This window comes from Chaetodon trifascialis, chromosome 3 (assembly GCF_039877785.1).
Source record: "Chaetodon trifascialis isolate fChaTrf1 chromosome 3, fChaTrf1.hap1, whole genome shotgun sequence".
NCBI lineage: Eukaryota > Metazoa > Chordata > Actinopteri > Chaetodontiformes > Chaetodontidae > Chaetodon > Chaetodon trifascialis.
Window position 1 is genome coordinate 20,112,852 of NC_092058.1, and position 23,738 is coordinate 20,136,589.

Below are 23,738 nucleotides of genomic sequence, written 5' to 3' on the forward strand. Positions count from 1 at the left end.
ACAATAGGACCTCATTTTCAGGGAAGGCATTCTGACTTGTGCAAACAGGCACACTGTCATACTGTCATGGCTTACTGGGATACTTTATTAAAACAGAGCCATCATTAATGTTATCCTTAATGTCTGTGCTCATGCTACTATGAGGAGTCAAAATGTCTGCTGTGGGATACAATCAGATGTGATCAAACCACATCAATTCTGTCCAATGAAGCAAATGTTTTGATGTTTTTTCCAAACTTCTGATATTATGGGTATTTAACATTGTAGGAAAGTATCTAAGACTTAAAGCAAAGTTTTTAGGTGCTTTAAAGCTTGAAGTGTACAAAATAATAAAAATAATTGATTATGCTTTCAATCATCAGATTATCTCAGAGCTATCCGCAGAGTATGCTCTGCATACAGAAAGTTAAACTAACAGGACTGTACTAATGTTACTGCATGTTTCAGCAAATTTACTACAAGTGATGTTCACACTACCTCCAAACATTTTTTCTAATTGCAGTAGAGAACATTAAGTTGTGTTAACATTGTAAAGGAAAGGATGTTGGCACTAATGTAAGTTACAGCAGTATCCTGCTTTGTAGGACAAAGAGCTAAAACATCAACACAAACACTCATGGTGAGGCAATGTGAAGTAGGAGATGCTCGCTTGAAAGAAATGGTACAACAACAACAAACACCCCAAAACACATCTTCACTTTTTGCGGTAAACAGCATGAATAAATGTACTTTATTTGCCTGAGCGATCCTTCATCAAATACACACACCCAGCTGATATGAGTTTAGACTAAAAGCTCTACTAACCATTTCATCAGGTGGAAGGACTCGTCACTTTTAATAAACAAAATCAGAACGATTGTTTTTATATCCATTTCCAACATACAGGGATACAAATATTACAGATACTGCAGTGCTTGTGCAGGTGTGAAGGCTAATTGGCAGGAAGAGGTAAACATTGCAGGGACTGTATGAAGCACTGAACGTGGCAGTCCAAAACCCCCCGCGCACCCACATGCATGATGTTTGATGCATCTCAAAAGTCCAACCAGGCTCCCTGCAACAATCTACAAAAGTCAGAGCAACTGCAGTCACAGTGGCTGAGGCTGCAGCTTATGAGATGCAGACACACCTCTCTTCATGGTAACCTTCAATGATGATACAAATAATGTATTGCAAAATATTTCTGTGGATCCCAAATGAATCCCAAGCTCCCACCTTTCACAAAACAACTTACACAGCGGCCACTTCAAACCTTTTAGAGGAGACTTTGCTACATTATGTGCTCTTTCTGTTCAATTTCTCTCCAACCTACAAGGTGCATAAATGTAGGGACGAGTGACTGATTTGAGATGCAGTGTGTGTGCAGGGGGCCCGAGGCGTCCGGACTCTCCCTCTACTCGTCATCCTTGTCTTTGGCACCGTGTTTGAGGATGCGGGTGAACTCTGCGTAGTTGAAGTTGCCCTTCTTGTCGATGGGCGCCTCACGGAACAGCTCGTCCACCTCTTCATCTGTGAAGCGATCGCCCATGGTGGTCAGCAGCTCCCTCAGGTGGTCCTCGTGGATCACACCTGGCCACAGATGACATGTAAGATAAAGTTGCAAACGCTGGTAGTGTAAGCGCCACCACCTGTGTATACGGTATAACTCACCAGATCCCTCCTCATCAAAACAGGCAAAGGCGTTGCGGATGACGTCTTCGGGGTCGGTTCCGTTGAGCCTCTCTCCAAACATGGTGAGGAACATGGTGAAGTTGATGGGCCCTGGTGCCTCGGCCATCATCCCCTCCAGGTATTCATCAGAGGGGTTCTTTCCTGAGGGTGAACAACGCTGTTACATGTATGTACTTTTTATACAGCACCAGGAAGAGTTTCTTTAGTCCGCAAATACAATTTATAATTTAAGATAATGTTTATTTTTATTACACTCTTTTGTATATACTTGCTGTTTTTTACCTAATTCTATCTTTTACTGATGCTGCTGTAAATTGGAATTTCCCCTTGCGGGACAAATCAAGGTATATTGAATTGAATTGAATTGAATTGAATTGAATTGAATTGAATTGAATTGAATTGAATTGAATTGAATTGAATTGAATTGAATTGAATTGAATTGAATTGAATTGAATTGAATTGAATTGAAAGCTGTTGCTAGAAACTGTGTGCAACTTAGTTTGTTGTCTGAACTAATGAAGAATTCATGACAGGATGCAAACCACCAAATCAACCCACACAGATTCTTTTGTTTTTATCAACCTTGCTTCACAAATGACTGAAATACTTTACTGATTATCAAAAAAGTTGCCATTGATTTTCTTTTGATCGATTGATTTGATTTGACAAATTGTTGCAGCTCCAACTCATATCCCATAATGCAGCTCGGTGTCATCTTTTGTTAGACCCCACATCTAATAAATGCCCAACTCTTTGAACGCTTCACTCCTCCTTTTTCTGAGCACAAACTGAATTATCTCAGTTTTTCTTGGACTTTAGAGAGCTCTTACCGGAGCGACCGAATATATTACACAACTGTTCACAGGTCGAGTAGTACTCATCATGATGGGTAAACTAAAGTGAAAAATGGGTGGAATGCCCCTTTAAAAGCAGTGCCAAGCTCTACACTTGTATGGAAGCGTACCCAGAGAAGCCAGCATGTCATGCAGATCCTCCTTGTCGATGAAACCGTCTCTGTTCTGGTCGATCATGTTGAACGCCTCTTTGAACTCCTGGATCTGAGACTGGTCGAACATGGCGAAGACGTTGGAGGTGGCCCTCTGAGGGCGCTTCTTGGTGGTCTTTCCCTTGGCACGCTTGCTCGACATGGTGGCAGCTGGATCTGGGCCTGTGTGTATTCAAAAGGCACGTTGCGTGGATCACACTAATAGCACTGAACCATCAGGGACAGAATAGCCTGGGCATACTGCTGGATAACAGCGGCTGACATGAGTACAGATCTCAGCATTCATTTAAAAGACGTCTTCAGTCTGATTTTGCATTACAGTGCTAAAACTGGAGCACTGCATGTAGCTCTTTCAAATGCTTGCCCCAAGCAGGAGACACTTTGCCTCTCGCTTCCTCTAGAGAGACTGGCACTCTCCCTGAATGTCAGATACAGTGATGGGTGTGAAAATGACATGTCTGCACAGTGCTCACTGCAGCTAACTTCACATCCTTCCACAATTAGACCCGTCACTCATGTTCTGGTCTACCAGGATTTGTCGTGCGTGTGTGCGCGTGTGTTCTGTGATTGCGTTATACCCAGTGGGCAGCAGCAGGTGAATGTTGCTGATGGGTGACATATGAGGTATGACATTTATTTATTTATATGAGCATTTATTTGATTATTTATCTATTTTGTGTTATTTTGTGCCGTCATAAATATGATTGGGTATATGTAGAAATTCATATACAAAGAAATCTGAAGCTGTAGTTTTTAGTGCCTGCTCTTTTAACTATATCTCATGTTCACCCTTGAAAAGTAAATATATACAAAAACAAAACAAAACAACGACTTCCGTATCCTGCACCCTAGCCCTCTGTGCCAGTGCTTTTTTCTGATCCTGCCCTGAAAGGTGCTGAGGTGATGTGAGCACTGCATGTGGCTCACTCACACGATCAGATCATTCACTCAGGTGAACTGTGACTTCAGCATGACTCAAATGCATCCTCGGAGACACTGAGCTTAGTCCTTCACTGGAAAACTGTAACAAGAGATGATCCCCAAATGTCAAATGCTCGCATTTGAAGACCACAGTCACTGAAATTTCCTCAAATGAATACAGGCTTTGTTAAGGATAAGACAGATTACATTGCAGTGTTGATCACCAGTAGGCTCAGGTAATTTCAGTGTAATGTTATGTACATGTATACTTTAAAATCTATTGTCTTCCTTTCTAATTACTTATCCATTAAAATAATAATTAAAATCAATGGCTTTTATAGCACATTACAGTAATAGGTGCACCAAGGTATATTCCAACACACAAATATTTTTAGTCAACAATTATCTGCCTCCATGGCGCTGTCTGTGTGACACTGTCCATCATCATGTCTCACAGGCTGGAGTAGTCTTAAAGTTTTGTGTCTCTGTTGCTTGTATGACTGACTCAGGTCTCACAGTAAAGCCAGTGAAGGCAGCCTGGAGCAGCTTTGCCTATCTCTTTATCTCGAATCTTCTTCTGTTGAGGATATAGACGTTTCTTCTTCTGGTGATCTATATACAAATGAATGCTGTGATACCACTATGGTTGAATTATAACCTTCACTGTCAATGCAAATGATGGCTCTGGGAACTGTCCATCGTGGCATTTACACAAAGACATTATAGCCAAACATGGGCCTGTATGTTTGGGCTCTCAAATAAATGCTACAGGTGGAGAATTCATTGATTTATGTGCTAAACACAGCATGTCAGCAGAGATGTAGTACACTTGCTCTTAATACCACATACAGTTTTTGTCAGCAGTGGTTTCACTCCTGCCTTTCCTTTCACTGCACACACACACATTGGATCCAACTTTCCTTTCATTTGACTACTGTTTGGCTGCTTCTGTCCCCTCATGTGCCAGAAAAATGAAAGAAATCTGGAAGGTGTGTGTTGTTGGCCCGAAGCCCTTCCGTTCTCCATGTCACAGTCTCTGAGGAAGCTGGAAACAAAACGCCGTCTCGCTCCAATTTAAGGTTTCAGAAACAGAGGAATTCCTCAATCTGATTAGGGCTTCTCTCTGCTGCTCGGACGGTGCAGTCTTCTCACAATACACCACATTTTCATCATGTGGACGCTTGCAGCAATTTACACTGCAATTGTGTGATATTTGTCAGAGAATTTTGTGGGGATTCACATAAAGAGGCTCCAGTGTAAACAATTTTAGGCCCGGGAATGCAGTTATCTCTGCTGTGCATTCTTGTGTGGCTCCAGTGATAAAGTAGGGTACTGTCTCCTGAGAGGGGCTGATTGGGCTTTAACTCTACCTGCTTCAGCCAATCAATAAGATAGATTCTTTGACTGGCGTGATTATTTCACATTTTCCAGGTGCAAGAAAAGCAGTTTGATTTGCAGTCCAGGTGCCGTAGCAACAGCTCCAAATCTTCTGCGTTCTTTGTGAATCAACAATGATTCACAAAGAGGCAGACAACAACTATTTCTGACCTCATCCTGGCTCGTACTGACTAATTGTATTTGTTCTCCGTCCACCACAGCTCCTCAGTGGAGCCTTTTATCCACGGGGATAACAAAGCTCCTCTGTTCCATCGTCCAGCAAGAACACACACACACTTTGATGTCATCAAACACTCAGGCTGTCATCCCCTCACCCTAACTCCAGGTCATAAAGGTCACCACTACTCAAGTGAAGACTAACACTGAGGAATTCCAAAAACAAACAGAGAGTGAAGTGGAAGTTAAACTTCATCGCCTATTAAAAAAAAAAAAAAAAAGCAGAGGTGTGTATGTCTCTGTGTTTAAGAGAGTGTGTGTGTAATTGTATGAGATCTACAAGCCCAGTTCCAGAAAAGTTGGGACACTGTGTAAAACATAAATAAAAACAGAATGCGTTCAGTTTTCCAAAGTGTTTCTGAGCTCATGTACTAATATCCTTTATCAATCATGTGTTCACAAAGTGGTGAACCTCTCTCCATCCTCACTTGTGATCGACTGAGCCTTTCCAGGATGCCCCTTCCATACCTGATCATGATACTATCACCTGTTACCAATGAGCCTGTTTACCTGTGGAATGTTCCAAACAGGTGTTTTTGGAGCATTCCACATCTTTCCCAGTAAAACATTAAAAATATTGCCTGTGAGCTGATTTCAATTGAGTATGTGTCAGAGGGGAAATCATCCCATTCTGTTTTATCGATGTTTTATGCAGCGTCCCAGCTTTTTTTTTAAACCAGAGTTGTAAATGGGTCAGCAGCACTCAGAAATTCCTCTGTTTTAATGTGCCGTAGTGATGAGCTGGAAGTAAACACACAGGCATACAGCACGTTTATACACCACATATACAAGCATATGACTGTGTGTAAGGTGAGCATCCTCTGCAGGTCTCTCTTGATCAACAGAAGCTCTGTCGGAGCTGATCTGGTATCTGTGATCACTTCAGAGGCTCTCTGTAACTCTATGCTCCCCTTCTCAGCTCTGACAGTAGAGCATTGTACCACCCAACTCAAGAGGCTTCACCCATCCAGTCTTTACAAAAGCCATTTTTTACATCATATAATCTCTGTATACACTCCAGTTGTAAAGAAAAACAGCTTCTTTTCTCACCTTGGCTTCAGGTAGGAATATCTGGACGTCCTTCAAACTCCTTTTGTCAGGGTCCGATACAGCAGTACGAAAGGGAAGCAGGCAGTCGTACTGGAAAGTTTGTTTAAAGAATCAGCCTCCCGGTGGGTCCCGCCCCTTTCTGGCGCAGCCAATGGAGAGGCCGCCCTGTCCCGTACGGAGACATCTCAGGCCAGGCCGTTTCTCCATACAAGGCAAAAGAATGCACAGGCTGTAGTCTGCTACTGCCACAGACGCTGCCCGGGATGTTTGGGAAAAAGGCAGAAATGACAGGAACTACGATAAGGCTGCCTTATTTAGAGAAAAAGGCCTAAACGTTTAGAGGAGGCTCGGATGGTGCCGGAGTTGTGAGCAGATGCAGAGCACTTTTGAAAGCCAGTGTTTCTGTTGTGAGACTATGAGTCTCCTTAAATAGGCAGTTTGCCTTGAACGTGCAGGGAACACCTTGAATTATGTCATGGGAGCAACATCTGTTTGGTGACCGCTCACTCCTTTTTCTCAGCATGTTTTATTAAAGGAGCATCAAAGGAAAACATGCTTGACCATTGTTCAGTGTGAATAAATGTGTTCTGACGTGTTTTGGCCGCTGCTTGCTCTGGCAAAACTGTTTGTCACTTCAAGTGTAGTTAGAAATATTTCGCCAGGTTTCTGTCCAAATATTGATAAACTATTAAATACCTACTGTCTAGGCAAAATGAATACATGTGTAACATGTGTGTCCCAAAGCAGTGTGTAATGTGTGCTGCAGTAGGAGTAGTGTGTGTCTTTTGGGTTGGATATCTTGCAAAAAGCATTTTTTTTTTTAGCAGCCCCATACCCCTTTTCATGTGTTGTCCATTATATCAGTATAATACATCAAATGTGTCGGTGTGTCTTTATTTAATTGTAAAATTACCATTTAGTCTTGTGCTGTGTGTGCTGTCATGTTCACCGTAAAGCACTCGGTCTTGTGAATATAAAACAGATTACAATTTACTACATATCTCTATGTTTGTGTCCTTCATCTGAGCGTGTATTCTAGGAATATGGAGATTAAATTATGGGGAGAAAAATAGAGCATGAATGGAAGAGCTCAGCGGAACAGAGGAGGCGTCCCTGCTTACCGAGGCTCGGTGCAGGTGCAGTGATGCCCTCTGCTGGGCTTCACTAGCTATCATTTCTGAAATACTGAAAACTCTTTGACGAATAGTGATGGGGACTTGCGCGGTCTGGTTGTGTATGCATCAAGTTGTGAGGCACACACACGTGTATTGGGGAAGCAAATAATCTTCGCAGTTCATCATATACTCAGACAGAGCGTGTCTCACAGTGGTGAGCAGTGACAAAATAACATTACTATCACTTGCTGTCTGTCTTGTTGATTTGATGAAAATGACTTTTCCTGCGGATCCTGGCATCAAACTCCTATAAAAAGTCCTCCAGTGCAGTGTTTAATGCAGTGACACTTCAGCACAGTAGCAGTGTTATGAACCCTCTTGGTGTTACAGATTATACATACACAGCTTAACACCATGCATTTTCTGCTGCCACAGACAGATTTTGCAGAGTGACACCTGTGGATTTACCAAATAGAAAAGCTTCCACCCAGAGACTGAATTTAGCACAACATCATGTGAATTAGAGCAGAGCACTTTAGTGAAGGACTGCTGTTTGTGTTTGCTGCAAACATTTCACAGTCCTCTGGTATGCAAGCTTTACTTTCTTAGGTACTATAGGCAAAGCTTGTTAAATGTACGAGTAAATACATGTTTATGTAATAATAATTTCGGAATCAATAGTATTGAATTACTGGATGCTGATTAATTAATTGATTTGTCATGTGAGTTAACAACAATTATACTTCACGCATCAGTGTCCAGGGTTTCGTGAGGGCTTTGCTGTAGTTAAACTAAGAGGCTCTGTTCACCGAGATGGCGCTCATCAACAGCCAAAAACAATAATATGTTAATGAAGTTTTTATAGATTAGATGGAATGTGAAATATTACCATAAGGAAAAACAAAAAACTGAAGGACTGTATGCATGGCTGAACGCTTTGTTTACAAAATAACCCGAGAGGCGGGTCATGTGCTCTTTTCCAGTGTGCTCATTGGCTGTTGGAGTGAGTGGCTTGTGTTCTGCGCAGGCGCAGCATACTAGGAAGCGTCCAGGATGGTCATCGTTATCTCAATCTGAAAAGTCACCCGTGAGGTAAACTGCCGTCTCCACTGTCTCAGCATCAGCGTAGAAAGAATAAACTGTCTGTAACATCTTAAACCGTCGTGAAACATGTTAATTAGTGAGAGCTTACAGAGTTTTGTCGGTTTGTAAAATTACTTTTTACTCGCTGTCTCTTGCACGTCGTGTTAAGAAATCGTCAATATGTTTCAACACTGACTTCGCTGTCAAACAAAGCAAGTTTGTAGCGAAGGTGTGAACAGGTAGCTATAGCTGTTTCCATAAAGAAGACGTGTCTTTAGTTTGAAATCGTTTGAATGAAGAGCAGAGCAGGCGTGTTTCTTTGCTGGTGTTTGAGGGTCGAGAGTTTCACTGGGTTGCGCCATACGATGACGGTGTGCGGAAGTTGTCTGTGCGCGTTACTCTAATAATCTGACATGTAGCAGCACATGGCTAACTTAAACTGAATAAGAGTTCCTTTAATACATGTAGCATTTTGAAAACAATCCGATAGGAGATCGCTGTTCAGCACAAGACCTTCCCCCAATTTTCCTGCACCCCGGGGCACTGACTTTCTCAGTGCTGTCAGTGATGGTGACACATGTTATGTAATCGTAAAGTCTGATGGAACAAACAGTTTTATATGCAACAGATCCGCTGAATCTCAGTGTTGCATTAGAGTGAGGTGACCTGTGTGTCTCAAGAGGAAATGGCCAGTAAAAGCCAAGACTACTGTCTCCACACTCTTGGCTGGCTCTAAACATTGAGAAACCTGCGTACTAAAGCACATCTGCAATAGTGTGTCACCAGCAATCATTGTGATACTTGATTAAGCAAATATGTCAAGGTTTTGCTTAATCACCATTCAAATCTTCACTAAGAGTCTTATGGCATTTTAATATGAATCTGTCAGTTTTACATTGCTGTCATGTTGGCCTTTCAGAACAAGTGTTTGACCTTTCATAGACAAAATGATTAATCAGTTAGTCAAGAAATGATTAATACACAATGAAAACAATGGTATGATGCAGATAGTGTCAACATCATTGGTTTGAATCCCTCGCTGAGTGAGCATGGAGGCAGTGAATCTTGGAACTGTGCCGGTTTACGGACGAGGGGAAAGTACAGGAATGTGTTTAATACATTAGAAACATTTGGTCCTTGTACATCAGTTTGACTCTCCCTATCTGTCTCTGCTGTCACACTTCTGCCTCCCTACACTTTATCATCTTCGACCACTATTGTCTCCTGCGGGCTTTTGTCCTTTTGCGCTTTCTAAATACAGCTGACCTGGCAGTTTCAGACAAGTATCACTCCGAATCAGCTTACAGGAGCCCGAACGGGTCCAGAAAGAGGTAACTCACATCAGAAGGCCATGAGCTCCACGCTCATATTTTACATTTGTGCGCTGGGATCAGTCACATGATTGGCCAGAGCGTTGCTTTTTCTTTCTCTGTTTGCTTATACTGCACAAACTGATTGGCTACATCAACTCTTATGAATACTCTTTTTGCTAGACATTGTTTCCCAGCTGAGGCCTACCTTCCTGTCATGTCCTCCTCCGTAGGCAGCACGGGCTGTGATATCCATCAAAGTTTTTGTCAAAAAGTTATTTGCTTGAGCTCTTCCCAAGTCGGCTTGGCTTTTGAGGGATTTTCCAGTGCTGGTAGAGCGTGACTGCTGGAGAATCCCCCTCATCTCTGATGGACCAGAGAGCTGTGGTCAAGCCCAGAAACTGTGTGATCGCTCAGCTTGTGTGTGTGTGCGTTTTCATGCCAAGCGTGTTTGAATAGTCTGTCCGAGCCTTTCAGAAACTGCTGGTCTGGCTGTCATGTGCAGTGCAAGTGGGGAAGTATGAATTCAGTGTGACAGGAGAGTGTGTGTGTGCCTGTGAAATTGTGTGAGATAGAGGAAGCATCGGTGTGTGACTGAATATACTGGGACTCTCTCGTGGATTGCTATATTTTGCGTCCCAGCTCAGACCGGAGAGGACTGGAGCGCTGTCATCTCTGATGACCACCGATCGAGTGGAAAGTTCTATTTAGCTTAGCAGTTATAATCAACTGCACGACCTTTTGTAGCCACGACCCAGTTATCAAAGCTAACAAAATGTAGCAGTTATATTTCCAACCAGATATGGGGGGTTAATTGGCTCTAGCAGTGAGATGTAGCTGAGCATCCTGGGGGAAGGAGTTGACAGGTTCCTCTGGTGGAAATGGAGGTAATGGAGGTTTCTTCTTGGGACTGTTCCTGAGCTCCTGTGCTGGGAAAAGCCTTTATAGTGGTGTCGTATGGCAGAAGGGAGGTCAAGGGAGCACTGCCTGGTTGGGAGGGGACATCCACATCCTTCAATGTGGGTAAGACATGAGACTGATAATGTGGACTATGTACAGATGATGCTGTAGACAGGTTTGAGCCACTCTTTATGTTTTCAGCCGCCCACGTTTACCTAGACTTTGTGCTGTTCTTCCTCAGGACAGTAAAAGCAGATTATGTAGATTACGGTTGTTTAGACTTGGATTGAATTCTGGGTCTCAGTAGAACCTGACAAATCCTGACACACCTGTCTCTTGTGATCCATTTAGTTCCTAAGTTGTGTCAGCAAAAACAAAACAGTGTAAGCTTCACAAAGGTATCATTTATTGCAGAGCTGTAGTATTGACTTGAAGTTGACTCCTCTGAGCTCCAGTTTTTAGCTTCACTTTCTTTCAGTATGAAAATCTTCACTTCAGGTTCAGTTAAATTTAAAATAGTATTGCATGGGACAGGTGCTCATAACGCCAACTGAAGTCACATACTTGTTCCTGAATGCCACAAAAGCTACTTTGACAGCCCTGCAGTGTTGCAGGTACAAACTAGGCCAAATGTGATGTTTTCAGTAGCCTTTGGCAAAGTTTGACTTCTCGTCTTACTGAAGCTCCTTGTTGTTGGACATGTTGTGGCCTGCTGAGGGGAAAAGGATACCGAAGGGACATGATTGTATTGACCCTTTTTTCAGCTTAACTTACAATGAACTAACATTTGAAAATCAGCTAGAATACGTGCTGTCTTTGGTCTCACATTTGTCTTACTGTGTGGACAAATAAATCACGTTTTGCTCTGCATCTAACTATGCTGGAGCTCCACCTAAGTGAATCTTTTCACATCATCATCATCATCATCATCATCATAGTTTCTGTTGTCTTAGTGACAAACCTCTAGATACGTGTCATCTTCCCTCCCAGCTGTTGACCTTTAGCCCATTAGTCATGATGGTCAGTAATGTGTTGTTGTTGTTTTTGGTATATGTCTGTTCATTCTGTTTAAACCTGTATGATTATTGAGCATTAAAGATGACGCTTCACTAATATTAGTATTATACTATTTGTAGGTGCGATGCTGCGAAGGCACCTGTGATTGTGTCCGACGCGTGAAATACAGTTTTTAATAACTCCAGAGCGAAGTAAAGTCCAAAAGTCAAAACTAATTGAAAAAAGATGGATTTAATCACTTCCAAACTTCCCAACATGTTTTTAACTATAATCTATATTTGTTGCTGTTTAGCTTTTTCAAAAAATATTTTCACAGTGGATAAAACACTGTTTGCTCTCCCATTTACTTCACACAAAGGGAAGCTAATCTGTATTAGCGGGGCAGTCTAACAGCAATGTTGTTATTATTTCATAATAATTTTCTGCCTTTATTGGATTAGCATGCTGCCTTCATGACGAGTTGTATTCATTAAAGACAGTTGATTTAATAGAGGTTCAGCCCTCATTTGAAGTTAACCTTAGTGGAAAGGTTAAACTCTTAACATATGGCTTCTTAATTGAACACTGTGTTGTATCGGTACTCTGTATCACAGAAAAAATGCTAAACGTTGTACAAGCTGAATGTGTTTTGAATGTCATCTGCTTTTTAATTTGGTTAATTGGAATGACCAATATAATGAGAAGTTAGAATTCTTTAATAGACACTCTTATATTTAGCATAAATGGATGAGAGTGCTGTTGACACTGTGGAAAAAAAGGGTGAAGGATCAAACCGCAGACAGCTGAATGCAGACACTTTTTGTTCCTGTGTCATGACACTGATCTCACTTCTTGTTTTTTTGTTTCCAGTCCCAAACCATGAATATTGTGGGCCAGTTGGCAGAGACAGTATTCGTGACCGTGAAGGAGCTGTACCGCGGCCTCAACCCTGCCACTCTTACTGGAGGGATCGACGTCATTGTGGTGCGGCAGCCTGATGGATCGTTCCAGTGTTCCCCCTTTCACGTCCGCTTTGGCAAGCTGGGCGTTCTGCGCTCCAAGGAGAAAATTGTCAGTGTTTTCTACTGAAGTTATCTCTCTCTCTCTCTGCTTTTGGTCAGTCTTTGACACATATGTGCATCACTGTGATTGTAGGTGGACATTGAGATAAATGGAGAATCGGTTGACCTACACATGAAGCTGGGTGACAATGGAGAGGCTTTTTTTGTGGAGGAAAATGAAAACATGGAGGTGAGATGATAACTGTTTTCTCAATTCTTTGGTAACAGTGCGTCAGTTTGGTGCGTCATTCTAAACTTTTCTTTTTACCCCTCAGTCCCAAGTCCCAGCCCATCTGTGCACCTCCCCAATTCCTTTTGAAGACCCAGAAGAGATCGAGGAGACCACAGAGGGATCCTTCATCGCCGGGTCTGGCACCCGCAGGAAGAAACGCCGTCGCAAACGCATTCGCTCTGACACTCACCTGAGAGAAGAGGCCAACTCCTCATCAGATGAGAGAGAAAGAGAGAAGGAGAGAGAAGGTGATCGGGCTGGACTGGAGGCTCCTGCTAAAGAGCAGCCCATCACACCACTGCAAGTCAGGTCAGTGATTAAAACAGACGAACTGAGACGCTCTTAGCATTCTGCAAACAGGAAAGAGCTTCATCTTCAATAATGCAGTGGTTTTTGCATATTGTTAGTAAATGAATCCACAAGTGCACACAGTAATGATGCATCTAAAGCAGCACACTTGGGGAAATGGGTTTTTATTATTGCTGGTCTTGTTAGATGTTGGTATTTCAAAGTTATTGAATTGTTAAATTCAGTGTGCAGGACTGCCGCTGCCAGAATAAAACTGAGCGGAGAGCAGCTGAAAACTGCATCGAGCTGCACACATACTGTGGTGCCGATTCTCAGCAGGATTAATAGGAGCAGCATTTGCACAGGGAGTCCTGTGGTTCAGTGTTCATGCCTTCAAAGTTAACAGTAGTTAAAAAACATATCTTTTTGTGTGTGTTAAAGTAAATCAGTGTACTACTCGCTGTCTGACGAGTTAAGTGAAGAGCTCGGGGCCACACAGACCAGAGACACTCATCCACATTCAGATGGAGAGCAGTCACCCTCAGAAAGGTGAGCAAGGTTCATTTGTATGATAAATTAAACAACCCCAGAGAGATAAAATCAGATCGATTTATTTAGTGGCTTCTTATCTTCTCAGCAGCGTGTTCTGCAGCCGGCCATCCTCCCCTAAGAGCGACTCTGAGCTTCTGGTTAAATCCCAGCAGTCCTCTGAACCTCAGATACAGTGGAACTGGGGAGGTTTTCCCATGGTATGGTAACACACACACACACACACATGTAAATGCTTTTACTGCCTGCCCATGCTGTAGACTTGAGATTGTCATGCCTCTCTGCCCTCCCCTCACAGCTGTGCCAGTCAGAGCGGACACTGGTGGAGCTGCAGCGCATCTCGCCTTCCAGCAGTTCACATTTCCGCACCATTGAGAGACAGAACTCCTTTGACATGGGCTATGAGCCAGTGATCAACTGTGGCAGAGTGGGCAGCGTTACAGTGGTCAGACCACAACCCAGGACTCAGTCCCTAGACCTTGGTAGCCACACTATGCGAACAACCCCTTTATCCAAGGAGAAAAACTCTCACATTGCTCATTCCACCCCCAGTGAACTCTCCAGTTCTGCTGCTCCGTCAGTGAAGACCAATGTGGACTCGATACAGGCGCTCGAATCCACATTACAGGAAGAGAGGAGCTTGTCTTGTTATTCAGCTAATCTAATTAATGGCACAGATTCCCTTGGCAGCAAAGAAAGCACAACCAGTGTTGAGCATAATAGCACTGTGACTGATATAATTATCCCCTCAATGACTAATAGCGTGGTCAGTGTGACTGAACCAAAAAACGCACAAAAACCACCCATCAAAGAGAGCGAAGACTGCACAACAACAAGTCTGAGTAGCACGGAGTTAGCACAGTCACAACAGCAGGGTGCCTGTTTGGAGCACAGTGAACAGGGATCCACCAGCAGTGCCCCTGTCAGTGAGGGGGACAGTGGGATAGATCCCTGTGCAGAGGGTGGGGAGGAGGACGCTGGACCTGGAGGGCCTGAAACTGCACCAGAAGCTGAAGGGAGAGATGCTGATGCTGCAGAGGGGTTAGCACACTCTTCTGAGGCATCCTCCAAAGTGGAGCAACAGGACAAGAAGAAAGGTGACACATATTTCTAAGTAACTTTTTTTGTGTCCTTACACTTTAGGTGTCATTAAAGTCTCATTTTAGACTTAAAATTATTCCAGTCAGTGTATGTCAGTGTTCACCAGTTGGGTTCATGTGTCATTTTGTTGCAGGTAAACGTAATCACCATCTAGGACCAGCAGATATTTACTTGGACGATCTGACCACGTTGGACCCTGAGGTGGCTGCACTCTACTTCCCCAAGAGGTAAAAAGACACAAACTGGATATTCTTCACGAGACTGGCAGCAGTGTCACCGATTCCCACAGTGTCCACAGTGATGGATTTACAATGAAATAACTCTATAATAATTATGCTGTGCTGTCAAAGAAGTGTTGCCCTTTACTGGAGAAGAACTGAGTGTCTGTTGTCCCTGCAGTGAGACAGAGGGAGCGTCTCAGCAAGGGCCGGAGCAGGGCTCCCGCTCAGGGAGCCAGTCGCCTCAGTCAGTGGGCAGCGGGGCCATGGACAGCGGTACAGAATACCTGTCAGATTCCGCCTCCTACAACATGGATGTCAGCATGTCCCTCTGTGGACAAGAGGGAGACACCAGCCAAATCACCAAAGGTGAGTGAGCAAATCCGTGCTATGTATCTACAACATGTGCTCGAAAATGAAGGAATGGACAGCATCTTCCACTGGAGTAAAATCATGCTGTTTTTTCTGTTAATCCAGAAAAGTTTATGGAGAACATTGTGACGTACCAGGACTTTGCCAACAATCCAGGAATAATTGAGGATCCAAGCCTTGTGGTCTGCATCAACTCCAAGTAAGACGTGGACTTAGATATTTATTTGTTCACTTTGTACAGTTTGCATTACAACACATTTGCTGTTTGATTGTTTCTTTAAATGGTCATTCCAAACAAGTTTCTATCTGTGATCGTTCATCAGCTATTATAACTGGGCAGTGGCAGCTCCAATGGTTTTGTCAATGACGACATTCCAGAGAAACCTTCCCAAGGTATTTGTTTCTACCTTCGACCTCAAAATGTTAATTAATTAGGCATCCGTAACATCCAGTTACAAACATTAATCAAGTCTATTGCTGAGCACTTTATACTGCATAAAACAGACAGGATCTTATTTAGCCAGTGAATATAGTGACAGGACCAATAAAATCATTGCCCTCTTTGTGTGTGTGTGTCGTATAGAGTACAATAGAGCAGCTCGTGAAGGACAAGATGCCCAAAAAGTCTGGACGCTGGTGGTTCTCCTGGAGGAGAAGAGACATGGACAATAACCAGGTACATTCAGAGGAATTCCTGCTAATGGTTACTCACTGAGTGTGCCAGCGAGAAAGAAATGTCACGTGTTTGCACCTATGTGAAATAATCCGTCCATTGTTTTTAACAGGGTTTGCAGGTGTGGCCTCATTAGCTAGGGTTGGTTTTTATGCTCTCTCCATGTTGTAAGACAAAAGAGGTACAAGGGTGGTAGAGATTGAAGGAACTGAAGGGTTACGTCAGACACAACTGGTTGCTCTATGATCTGTTTATTAAAAAAACACCTTTGTCATTTGACATTGTTGTTGGTGAGAATGTACTGATTGGGTAACCGCCCTTGTTTTTCAGCAAAAGAATTCAAAGGATGAGCAAGAGGAGCCACTGGCAAGTGTTTCTACCACAGTAAAGTAAGTCACTTCACTGAGAAAATGACCTAACACAAGATAATAAACCTTGTAAAGCCTAACATGCTGTGTGTCAACTGGAATTTGCCCCTGCTGATCCACAGCTGTTTGACTGCGCTCTCATGTTTGAGTTTACTTAAGGACTTTCAGATGTTTTGCTGGAAAAGCGAGAGGAGTTCTAGTCAGTTCTGTAAATGTGCCAAAACTTTAGCCAGAAATACTGGCTCTATGTCAGAAAAAGAATTAAAAGCAGGCATTAACTATTGCTGTAATCAGCCGCAAATTATGGCATATATCTGCTTCCACCAATTTCATCCAAATGTTAAATTCAGAATTTGGTGGGGACACGTATCTTGTCTACTGAATTTCTTCCTTTTATTAATGAACTCCTTAGGATCCTCTGTAGACAAACACAGCTGCAGTGGAAACAGATGAAAACACAGAGAGTCCCAAGAGGAATAATCACAGTTGTTGTGCTCTCTGAATGTAGTTTACCTTTGCACCACCAGAGGGTGCCAAAGTTTGATCCATACAGCACTTTACTCCATTAATATTCTCAAAAACATCTGTCCTGACACTGAACTATGAGTAGCTACTGTGTGTCAGTGTATCTGATGGCCAATCAATGATACAAAATGTTCATAGTGAATCTATTTATTGATCATAATCGATAGCTCACAGTTAATCAAAGTTTTGATTGGAGGCTTGTTATTTCTCCAGAGCCACACTGGACGACATCGACAGTGATGAGGCAGCGGGCCTTGGCCGAAAAGCCACCATTGCTCCCAGCCTATCAACAGAAACCCTCAACGCCACTCAGTGTATCAGCCAGATGTACCGCAAATCACTCCGCCTGACCTCTGAACAGATCGTAAGAGAGACAACAGGCACACATTCATACGCACAGATAAACGATTTCACTCTGCTGTCTCATGTATGTGGAGGATGACCAGCTCCCTAGTGGTTTTAGTTACTTTAACTAACGCGGTCTTTTCTCACAACCAGGAGCACTTAAACCTGCGTGAAGGAGCCAACAAGGTGGTGTTCAGTGTGACCACACAGTACCAAGGCACCTGTCGCTGTGAGGCTGCCATCTACCTGTGGAACTGGGACGATCGCGTCATCATATCAGACATAGACGGCACCATCACTAAGTAAAAACAACTGCCTGTCCTTGCCCGCTATGATCCATAGATAGTCCAACAGACAACTGGATACAGAGCAGGCTGATTAGTATGAATTGTCACAGTGTTGTGAGTGATCTTCGCTGTCTGTCCCCTCAGGTCTGATGCTCTGGGTCATATTCTCCCTCAGTTTGGAAAAGACTGGACACATAAAGGCATCGCCAAACTCTACCACAAAATACACCAGTATGTCAAATCCCTTTTTGGAAAATATTACCAACAAAGAGCAACAAACATCACTCTCTTTTTTTCCTTTTTACAAGTTTCTTTGACAGATTTCACACGTATGACTCACACCACAGCAAACAAACACAGATCCACTGCTGATTATTTCATTCTGATGTCACTTTGATTGATCATCTAATCACACGTCTTATGTTGTGCTTTTCAAACAGAGTTCAGCTGTTCAGTTACTTGAACAAAGATTGAAGTGCTAGTCTTTTGTTACACAAATCCAGAAAAACAGGATAGAGTACACATGTGCTGTTGAAGGGCTTCAGGATCTTAATGCTTGCTTGGTTTTACTGAACTAAAATGCTAATATGGTTGCCCCTTACCTTGTAGAAATGGCTATAAGTTCCTGTATTGTTCAGCGCGGGCCATTGGTATGGCTGCCATCACTAAGGACTACCTTCAGTGGGTCAATGACAAAGGCACTGTCCTCCCTAAAGGGCCTGTCCTGCTGGCTCCCAGCAGCCTCTTTTCAGCACTACACAGGTAACAAATACAACCACTGTACAGATAGTGGCCTTCTCAGAGAGATATCTGGTTTGACTATGTCTGTCCTGACCCACGCAGAGAGGTTATTGAGAGGAAGCCGGAGGTTTTTAAAATTGCCTGTCTGAGTGACATCAGGGACCTGTTCAACCCACAGAGACGACCCTTCTACGCAGCCTTCGGCAACAGGACTAACGTAAGCAATGCTGCCATCTGGCTCTGTATACATCAACAGCCTTCAGCAACAAGTCTATTGTCAGTCAAGCTTTTCCAGGTTCTAAGTTGCATATTGGTAGTGATTTCAGCCTCTGGGTTTGTACATAATCCCAAAATTCTGTGCCTGTTTTAAATGTTTTTACCTATTTCGTGTGCACATCCTGTCATATACTCCAGCAGGTTAAAGGAAGAGTGACAAAAGTAGGAAAGTCTGGGGTTTGCTTGTGGGTGTAAAGTAAATACTGGCTTAATGATTGATTGTGGATTAGCGCTGTAACAAACAATAATTAGTGTACACAGATACCGCACAGGCTACAATGGCAGGCCTGTGTGACTCTATTGCTTTGCTGCCCTTGATTTTGCAGGATGCGTACGCCTATAAGCAGGTGGGGGTGCCTGATACCAGGTTATTCACCGTCAACCCAAAAGGAGAGCTCATCCAGGAGAGGACAAAAGGCAACAAGTCCTCGTAAGTGTGCAACAGAACACGGACACATAGAAGAAAGGTGACACATATAAACCACATAGAAACCACCTTTCACATGTACATCATTATTTATTATTAATGGAATTGTGTGTGTGCGTTTTGCAGGTACAGCCACCTCAGTGAGTTGGTGGAACATTTCTTCCCCATGCTGTCTGTGGAGGGCAGCTCGTCCACTGTGTTGGACTGTCCTGATTACAGCAGTTTCTCTTATTGGAAGGAGCCTCTGCCAGAACTGGACCTGGATGCCCTACTGTAGACACACACGCACACCCACAGTTACCAAAAGCACATAAGCAACGTATACTCTTATTTTTGTTTTTGTTTTTCAGAGGATTTCCAAAGAATTTTTCCCAGCATGCCTGAATATTGCCTTTGATAGACCCTGACACTGAATAAATGGGAACACACACAGGCCACTGTAGTGCCTGACAAAGACTGAGCCAGATTAAGTCAAAAAGCTCTACATTTCAAACTAAGTGTACAAAGCAGTATGCTGTACTTAATCTCAGTGCTTAAACTGACTATGGCTGTTAATGCAATATTTTGCTGTTTTTATGTGAAAATCCTACAATGAACATGACACAACTGGACAAATATGCCTTTAGACTGTTATAACTTTTTGTTATTGTGTTTACCAGAACCACAGTCATTCCAAAACAAGAATTTAAACAGTTTCAACACTGTCACACATTTCAGATCTGAACACTTGCCAAAAACACATTAGTATAGAAGTTGAACTGTATTAGAGTATTGAGTCAGGCTTAAATCCTACACATGCCAAAACTGTCCAATTGCAATTGCTTGTTTTTTGTGACTGATCTGGAAATTTTCAGTTCACCGCTCAAACGGATCCAGGCAGACACACTCACACACAGCCACAAAACACACCTGCTGTCCTTTATTCAGTCGAAATTAGAAAGGCTGTGTGTCTCTGTGTTGTTGACAACAGGGAATGTCTTTAAATCTGAGCATTATGGGGAGGGTTTTTGTACCAAGCAACCAAATATGGTGGAAGACTATTTAAAATTCTTTGCATTATTTTAGAGTCTGTTTGACCCAAGTAAGGATGAGATAAGTGGGGTTCGCCCAGAGCGATGCTGAGCATTATGCTGTCATTAGAGATCATTTTTGTCAAGCACAGAAGTGTTTTCTAATTACATTTGACTCCCCTGAGTCATAAGTGTTTGTAGCTCTGCATGGGACGCTCAGCGTTAGGCGTGATAACTGCTGAGTCAAGCCTGCAGATAGGTATGGAGTAGGAGTTAGCTGTAAGGGACAGTAGCTTTATTTTTTTGTAATACTAAGTTAATCTGAGGAAGTGATGAAACGTGCACATTGTACTTCCTTTAGGGTACCACACTACCAAGTTTAGAAATGTTTGTACACTACGTGAATGCAGAGGAGGGTCAGACTGACGGTGACTTTAATTCCACAGATGTGTAAAACTGGCCTTGCAGGGAAATTTACAGTAGCCTGGCGCTGTGCCTTTGTGCTATAAAGACACTGCTATATTTATTATTTTTGCATACCTTTCATCCAGCTGTATGGAGATGCAGTGGAACTGAGGATGTTTGCTGGAGCTTTTTAAACCAAATGTATAGAACTATAAATAAATGTAAAACTCAACTGTCCGTTTGTCCTCCAGTTTGAATGTGAAATGATTGATTGCTCTGTTAATATTTACATCATAATGTCTCTGTCTTTTGGGAAATAAACGTGCACAAGTCAAATTTACAATTCACTGCGTCGTATTTATTCATTTTGTATTTTAACACAATTATGCATATATGTGCAATAAGAGATACACAGTAATTTGGACAAGTATGTCTGCGAATATGCAAATACTGGGAGTGACCGTGTGAGACAGTGGTGCAGACTGAGCAAAGGTTTGTTCAACGCGCTCGTGGGTCAGGCTGACTCACGCTGCTCACAGTGGATTACCTCACTGATGAAGGTGTTGGCACAGAGGGATCCGACCGCTGATCTCTGCGTCAGTGCGTCTTGTTGACTTACCTGAACAGGAAGTCTCGACACAAGGCAGCACTTTTGTAGGTAAGTCGTTTTCTTTCTCTTGCCCTTTGAAAAACAGGCGGACAATCTGTATTGAGTTTGTGAGGGATTCAGCGGCTCCGCCTGCTGCGTCCATGCGGACTGCGCAAACCTTAATGAATATTAATGTAGGCTTAATTATTTTCAAGGGAGTAAAGCCAAGTTCATTGGAAGCCAACCTGTTCCCTGCAGCAGAGGTAGGCTAACAACGTAAGAGCGATCAATTAAACATGGAGTTCCTGTTCGCTGGAAATCGAAACTCAATCAACGACTGACCAAACTCAGGGCCAGCTGAGGAGGCAGGGACTTCATGACCTACATTGTTACATCTGTTGACCATTCATGGACACAACTTAAGTTTCCCATTTACAACAGACATCACTTGCTTGTGTGCATTTTGGGCTGATTTTGAATAATGTTACTTGCATGCAAATACTACAGTAAAGCTTTCCTTGTGCTGTGCTGCGTCATGCCTGTTGTAAAGTTCCTCAATAACTGTATTTTGTGTCTTTCTAAATTCTTGGATATGATGATATTTTTTAAAATAATCTTTCCTCTCATGCATTCAGTCAGATTTATTAACCCATTCTATGCTAATTTCACCATCTAAACAGAGTCAAATAAGTTTCTATCTGAATCAGAGCCTGCTTTATTGCCAAATAGATTTGGTGCATAACAACAAATAAAGAATATTTTCAATGTGCAAGATATTAATTCAAAATATAAGTAATGCATCAAGTCAGGTGGTGTAGGCTATATGTTAATGTAACGTTCAGTGACTGAGGAGGGGGATGAGAGTCGGTGTCAGTGGATCTCCTGGGCCTTGATGAGGCCAGCTGCTGTCAGGATACTGTAATGTATGTATGTATGATAAAGTAAATATATTTCTGAATTCTTACCCTGACTTGTCTGTTTTTCCAGCATCTGCCGCCATGTCTGTGAGTGAGACTGAAACTGACCTGTCTGAAAAGGATCATGCAGAAGCTTTGGCTTTGGAGCTGACTTGTCCCATCTGCTTGCAGCTCTTCTCTGAGCCAGTTTCTCTTCCCTGTGGTCACATCTACTGCTTAACCTGCCTCCAGGCCATGGGAGAAGGTCTTGACCAACACAGCTGCCCAGAATGCCAGGCAGAGTACCATGGATCCCAGGCCCTTGTGAAAAGTTTCAAAATGCGCAGCATCGTAGAGACCTACAAAGCCACTGCAGGGAAAGTCGACTCCCCTGCAAACCCTTCTGATATCACCCATGTAACAATCGAGAGCGCTGGTGGGTCTGTTACAGAAGAATCAAACCAGGACATAGCTAGAGGGAGTCGGGAGGAGAGCTCAGGGTGTAAGGGAAAGAGTAGCTTTCAGATTGAGGCTGGATCCACAGAACAACCCTTTTCTTTGGATCAAGAACAAAGCAACGGCAAGAAGGAAATGGATGAACCTAAATTCAGACTAGCGTCTCACGTCACAGAGTTGAGCCTCAAGTTGGAGATGGCAGAGAGTGTCCTGAGGACAGAGAAGGAACGAGAGTTAGAGGTGGCCACCGCTAATGGCCAGCTGAGAGAGAAAGCATCCAAACTTTTAGGGCAGATAGAAGATTTGTCACAGAGCTACAGTGCACGGGTGATGCAGCTGATTGAAGAAGAGCTGGGTCCAGGTGAGGCCAGTATGAGCGGTCGAGTCAGTCGAGCGTCTGAGTTGACTGAGCAGCTGAGACAAGCTGTGCTCAGAGCCGAGTCATTGCTGACCAAAGAGGATGCGACCGAATTCCATGAGGATCTTCAGACTCTACAACCACTCATTGTGGAGTTGATGGCCAAGCCTGTCGGAGAAGAAAAGGACCACGTTGAATCAAAAGTCAACCCAGCACGAGCCTGTCCTAAGCTGGAAGAAATGAACGCCGAGCTGAGGGAAAGATTTGGAGAGATTCAGCGCTCCCTTCGCAACACCCTCAACCCTTCAGAGGTGACCTTTGACCCAGACACAGCCCATCCCAACCTCGTCCTCTCAGAGGACTTGAAGACGGTGACTTTCAGTGCTACCAAACAGCCCTACCCATCCTCCCCTCAGAGGTTCACCAGCTTCTTCCAGGTCCTCAGCTCCCAGAGCTTCTATGAAGGTGATCATTGCTGGGAGGTGGAGCTGGAAGGCTCTCCGTGGATCATTGGTTTGTGCTACAGTGGGAAACTAGCACGCAGCGGGTTGTCCTCTGCTCTGGAAAGCAGTCAGAGTTCGTGGAGTCTGATGTGGTTCAACAATATGCTGACAGCCTTTGAGCAAAGCCACAGCGTGCCGCTGAAGAAGACCACAGTGTGGTGCAAGCTAGAGATAAGACTGAGTTTCAAGGCCAACAGGCTGAGCTTCTACAACATCAGCGCCGTCAGCGGGAAGACTCATGTGTACACATTCAAGGCTAAGCTGACTGAACCAGTGCATCTGGCCTACAGAATGATGTCAGGGCATCCCAAAGCACGTGTCACTATTTGTTCATAGTCATAACGACATTCCTGTCCACTATGTATTCCTCACCAATTTGTAATAATAATATA

The 23,738-nt window shown here is 43.3% G+C and overlaps 3 protein-coding genes across 4 annotated transcripts; 2 read left to right on the top strand and 1 right to left on the bottom strand.

Moving 5' to 3' along the window:
• Positions 1–698: 698 nt before the first annotated feature.
• Positions 699–6,378, bottom strand: myl9b (myosin, light chain 9b, regulatory). The gene is made up of 4 exons (XM_070959369.1): positions 6,263–6,378; positions 2,636–2,839; positions 1,651–1,812; positions 699–1,569 (listed from the first exon to the last, which is right to left on the bottom strand). Exons 2-4 carry the CDS (start codon positions 2,817–2,819, stop codon positions 1,394–1,396), a joined length of 522 nt encoding a protein of 173 aa, XP_070815470.1. The 5' UTR covers positions 2,820–2,839; positions 6,263–6,378; the 3' UTR covers positions 699–1,393.
• Positions 6,379–8,423: 2,045 nt separating this feature from the next.
• On the top strand, positions 8,424–20,880 carry LOC139329202 (phosphatidate phosphatase LPIN2). 2 transcript variants are annotated; one of them, XM_070959386.1, is made up of 20 exons: positions 8,424–8,469; positions 12,537–12,737; positions 12,822–12,917; positions 13,003–13,268; positions 13,689–13,796; positions 13,885–13,996; positions 14,095–14,893; positions 15,031–15,124; positions 15,297–15,484; positions 15,593–15,686; positions 15,811–15,880; positions 16,071–16,163; positions 16,491–16,549; positions 17,267–17,417; positions 17,552–17,700; positions 17,830–17,916; positions 18,295–18,447; positions 18,529–18,643; positions 19,029–19,132; positions 19,256–20,880. In XM_070959386.1, the coding sequence occupies exons 2-20, from the start codon at positions 12,546–12,548 to the stop codon at positions 19,404–19,406; spliced, it is 3,081 nt and encodes a 1,026-aa protein (XP_070815487.1). In that variant the 5' UTR covers positions 8,424–8,469; positions 12,537–12,545; the 3' UTR covers positions 19,407–20,880. The 2 variants fall into 2 exon arrangements, with proteins under 2 accessions (XP_070815487.1, XP_070815488.1); XM_070959387.1 differs by having other exon boundaries at positions 13,888–13,996.
• A 266-nt stretch (positions 20,881–21,146) lies between these two features.
• trim107 (tripartite motif containing 107) lies at positions 21,147–23,682 on the top strand. The gene is made up of 2 exons (XM_070959531.1): positions 21,147–21,202; positions 22,121–23,682. The coding sequence occupies exon 2, from the start codon at positions 22,132–22,134 to the stop codon at positions 23,680–23,682; it is 1,551 nt and encodes a 516-aa protein (XP_070815632.1). The 5' UTR covers positions 21,147–21,202; positions 22,121–22,131.
• Positions 23,683–23,738: the final 56 nt, after the last annotated feature.